The following is a 4,468-nucleotide window of genomic DNA, read 5'->3' on the forward strand; positions in this document are numbered from 1 at the left end:
TAACCGAAAATGTGAGACGTCGAATAAAACCTGCAGTTGGTACGAAACAAGTCAAAGGTGAAAACGGTAAAGTTGTCAAATCTGGTGTGGTTATTGAAAAGATAATGGATGCAAGGAATGGTATATTAAATTCTTCCACGAAAGAATTATATGAAGAATATGTTATACATTTTAGGAGTGTGTGTGCGATATATCCATATTTGTTTAAATATGTTGAGGGCACAATTATGGATCAAGTTAAAGAGAAGATTGTTTGTGCATGGACCGATCAGGTTCGACAATTTGGCAATTCAACAACTAACATAATTGAATTCGCGCATGCTAGACTTAAGAATTGGTTGAAAAACAATAAAGGTGATTTTTGTCGAGATTGGGACCCCTTGAATCAAATGCTCCGAAACCAACATAATGAGATACACAATCTTTTGATCGGAGCACTCCTGTGTTAGAACATTAATTCAAAAACAACATCTTATATTCATAGTTGGTTGGCAACGCATCTCAGGCAGTGTTGAATTTTATTTTTCACGAAGCCAAATGAGCGGATAAAACAAGTTCTGATAGCTCAAAGTGTGGATGTACACTTGGGAAGACTTATGACCTTTCATGTGCTTGTTTAATTTCAAATAAGCTAAAGCATGAAAAATCGATACGTATGGACGAAGTTTGCACTCACTAGACCCAACTTCATTTATATAATGATGGTGTGAGGAAGAATGATAAATCAAATATATCTATTATGACCGAATGGAAAGTGAATCAAGAGAGGTTCATGAAAGTTGATGACATCATGAAATTGCACATCAAAGAGCAACTTAGAAAGATTGTATATCCAGAAACAACAAATTTGAAACCATCGTTTGAACAGGTTAAAACAAAATATGCTCCTAAAACGATAAAACCAACTCATAGTGACAACTCGACGAGAGTGTCTCCTTCATATTTTGAGCATGTTGACACACATTTTCCGAATTCTCCAACTCCAAAACTCAACAAAAAAAAGTGTTTTGGTGCGCACATTGGCAAACCATCTCCCCATCTCCTCCACCGCCGTTATCAAAAATCAAATTTATTGATGAGAGACCGTTTTTTATGCACAAATACATCGAGTGGATCGTAAATGTTGAAAGTGACGGCAACTGTGGTTTTTTAGCTGTTTCGGATTTACTCAATAAGGGAGAGGATAACCACCAATTTGTCCGTCATCATCTTATACAAGAGATGGCGATGCATAGGAAATCATACACAAAGCTATATGAGAACAAAGCAAATTACGATACAATTCTCAATGTTTTTGTTCCTTGTCTTAGTGATCCGGCTCCATTTGACAAATGGATGTGCTTTCCGGAAACGAGTTAGTCTTGTGAAATTGAGTTATTAGAGTTTACAAATGCATAGATGATCCTAGTGCTATTGCTAATAGATTGGTCTATGATGACAACCAGTACTAGACCCTACTGCAAAAGCCAACATTTTAAAAAACTCATTTAATATAACATTGAGGTTTCTCATTGATCAATTCTACAGGTCAAACTTAAACTGTTGACATTTTTTAAAAAGAAAAACAAACTAACATATCCTGTAATTTCAAGTTCAACCTGTTTTTTTAGAATCATCAAATTCATCCTGTTATTATACATTTAATAACGTATGTATGCAGACCTACTCTACGCGAGTTGTAATGCTTCTTCGCTTTTCAAGTCAAACACTCTGATCAGCGCATCTTCCACGGCCTGTGTGAAATCAAACGATGCAAAATAGTATTAAACGAAGTTGACTGGATATTATCAGCAAAAACTGGCAGAAAAGCAAGAGAAAATACCTTGTCTGGCGTGGATGCACCAGATGTTACACCGATCCTTAATGGACCCTTTGGTAGAAAGTTTTCAGTTTCCACAAGCTCGCCATGCTGAAAGATGAAAACATAAACATTTTTATTGAAAGTGAAAAAGAGGTAACAACAGGTGATGAGGTATAAATCTTGTTTATCAATGCTTACGTTCAACTTGTGTGCTATTCTGTTTCCTGGACCAATTCTTTGCTCACTGTCAATCCAGTAAGAAGGAATTCCGCGTTCCTCAGCTATCTCTTGAAGGTGGGATGTATTGCTCGAGTTCCAGCCACCAATTACCAACATCAGATCCATATCTTTCTCTACGAGCTTGTAAATAGCATCTTGTCGCTCCTGAAAGAGAATTCCATTCACATTGTATCTAATCCAAAACGAGTAAGAACATCAATGACTAGACAAGTGAAAATACCTGGGTAGCATCACAAATTGTGTTGAAGCTTATGAAGTGCTCAGTAGCGTTTTCCACGCCAAATTTGCGCATCATAGTCCTCTCCACCAGTTTCCCTGTGGACAGATCAGAAAAATACATATCACAATTACTCAAAATTTATGAATAGAGCACACGAGAATCCCTCTTCCGCTAACTCTAACAACTACAAAAACTAACCAATCTCTTCAGTTTCTCCCTTGAGCATTGTTGTCTGGTTTGCAATGCCAAGTTTTATCAGGTCCCTGTCTGGATCAAAGCCCTCAGAAATTGCAAATTTGAATTTCTGTGAAAGAGAAATAAAGTAATCATGACATTGAAGACTACAACGTTTTGAAAGCAAGACCGGTTACAGGACAGGACAAAAGTCGTACCTCAAAAAATGCTTCTCTGGTTGAGCTGGATCCATTAAATTCGCCACCAAGAATATAGTCGCAAACATACTCAGCCTGGATAAGTTGGACAGTTATGCAAAATTACGACAAATTACTTTAATTTAAGGCATTTGCAGCACATAATAAAATCGACTACTAGCAGAAACTTAGGACAAACCTCTGCCATATTTTTCACAATTATGTACTTTCCAGCAAAAGAAGCAGTTGCCACAGTTTCCTCATGGGCATATTTACCATGAATTATTGAGGTATAATCTCCTTTTTTGTGCTTCTCGACAACATTCCATACCTTCAAAACAATCCACCGAAGAAATAATCTCAGTATCAGTCGGTGCATATTGATATATGAACTAAATAGACGCGAATCGTCAAATTAGACAACCATCCTCACCTTTGAAACCCACGGGCAAGTTGTATCAACGATTTGAACATTTTTCTCACTCAACGTCAACATTTCATCAACCGCGGCTCCAAAAGCAGGCAATATTACTACATCACCCTTGTTGACAACCTCAAATTGTTTCTTTCCTTCTCCAAGAGGAATGTTCTGCACTTCCATTTCCTCTAGCCGCTGCATCAAAATTTAATATCAAGCTCAACAATCAACACAAACAATTAATAATGTAAAACGACGGTATGTGCAAGAAAACAAAGCAGTTGTCAAGTTCAAGACCCAGATCAATATTTATCAACTTCATCAACTGTTTAATTAACCAAGTTTTATCCCACTAAGTGGGATCGGCTACATGGATCAACTTTCACCGTAATGTTCTATCCAAGACCATGTTTCTCTCCAAATCGTTAACCTCTAGATCACTCTAGAACGTTAACTGTTCAATTATAACTTAGTACCAACTAAGAAATCGGGAGATCATTGAAGGTGATTGGAAATGCATATACCTTATTAACAGTTGGGTTGTGAATGATTTCATTTGTAATCCAAATTTTGTCATCAGGAAACTGTTTTCTGGCCTCATAAGCAATTTGAACAGCCCTCTCAACTCCCCAACAAAAGCCAAAGGCTTCAGCTAGCATAACAGTGACATTACCCCATGTATACTCATACTCATTTTCCTTCAATGTCTTAATAATATCACCTGAAATTACAAAAAAAAGGAGTATACATAAAATCACTATTAGCATACACACAAACACATAGTGAACTAAAGCCTTGTTTGGATAAACAACTCAATTAAACGTTTACAGCATAAGTGCATGTATAAATTAAAGAGACGACGACTAGTTAGAGAAATTGAATTGACTTGGAAGAAAAAAAAAACAAAAACATACTGGTGTACTCGCGATTCATGAGTTTGAGAGTCTCTTCCTTGTGTCCGAATCCTTTGCGGTTATAATTATCGCTTCTGGTGAGATTCTTTCGGAAGACCTTTGGATCAAAATCAGAGTCGGCGGAAGCACGGACGGAGAAGACTTTGCCGCCCCGGAATCTGACCGGAGAAGGAACGTCGATGCGAGTGACGGGAAGACGGTAAAGATGCGAACAGAACGCCATTGAAGATACTGTGTCGAAACAAGACAACTGGCTTCGTTTGCTGAGGTGAGATGTTTTTATGTCCGCAAACTCTTGTTCTGTGTTTTATATTCATCGTTTTGCTTTGTACTATATGATTAATTTTTTTAATCTTTTTATTATAGACTAATGAATATTCTATCTATACACTATTTTGTTACTTTCCATGAATTAAAATTTTAAAAACTAATAAATGTTCTTACTCCCTCCATTTTTTTTAACTGTTATTTGGTAGAAATTTAGAATTTTCATTAATTTTTATT

At 36.6% G+C, this 4,468-nt stretch overlaps 1 protein-coding gene across 1 annotated transcript; it reads right to left on the bottom strand.

The window, feature by feature from the left end:
- Positions 1–1,472: 1,472 nt before the first annotated feature.
- LOC131623544 (4-hydroxy-3-methylbut-2-enyl diphosphate reductase, chloroplastic-like) lies at positions 1,473–4,259 on the bottom strand. Its single transcript, XM_058894555.1, has 10 exons — positions 3,965–4,259; positions 3,575–3,771; positions 3,066–3,245; positions 2,832–2,963; positions 2,654–2,728; positions 2,460–2,565; positions 2,262–2,356; positions 2,000–2,185; positions 1,823–1,909; positions 1,473–1,733 (listed from the first exon to the last, which is right to left on the bottom strand). The coding sequence occupies exons 1-10, from the start codon at positions 4,185–4,187 to the stop codon at positions 1,668–1,670; spliced, it is 1,347 nt and encodes a 448-aa protein (XP_058750538.1). The 5' UTR covers positions 4,188–4,259; the 3' UTR covers positions 1,473–1,667.
- Positions 4,260–4,468: the final 209 nt, after the last annotated feature.

Source organism: Vicia villosa, unplaced genomic scaffold, assembly GCF_029867415.1.
Source record: "Vicia villosa cultivar HV-30 ecotype Madison, WI unplaced genomic scaffold, Vvil1.0 ctg.000073F_1_1, whole genome shotgun sequence".
Lineage (NCBI taxonomy): Eukaryota > Viridiplantae > Streptophyta > Magnoliopsida > Fabales > Fabaceae > Vicia > Vicia villosa.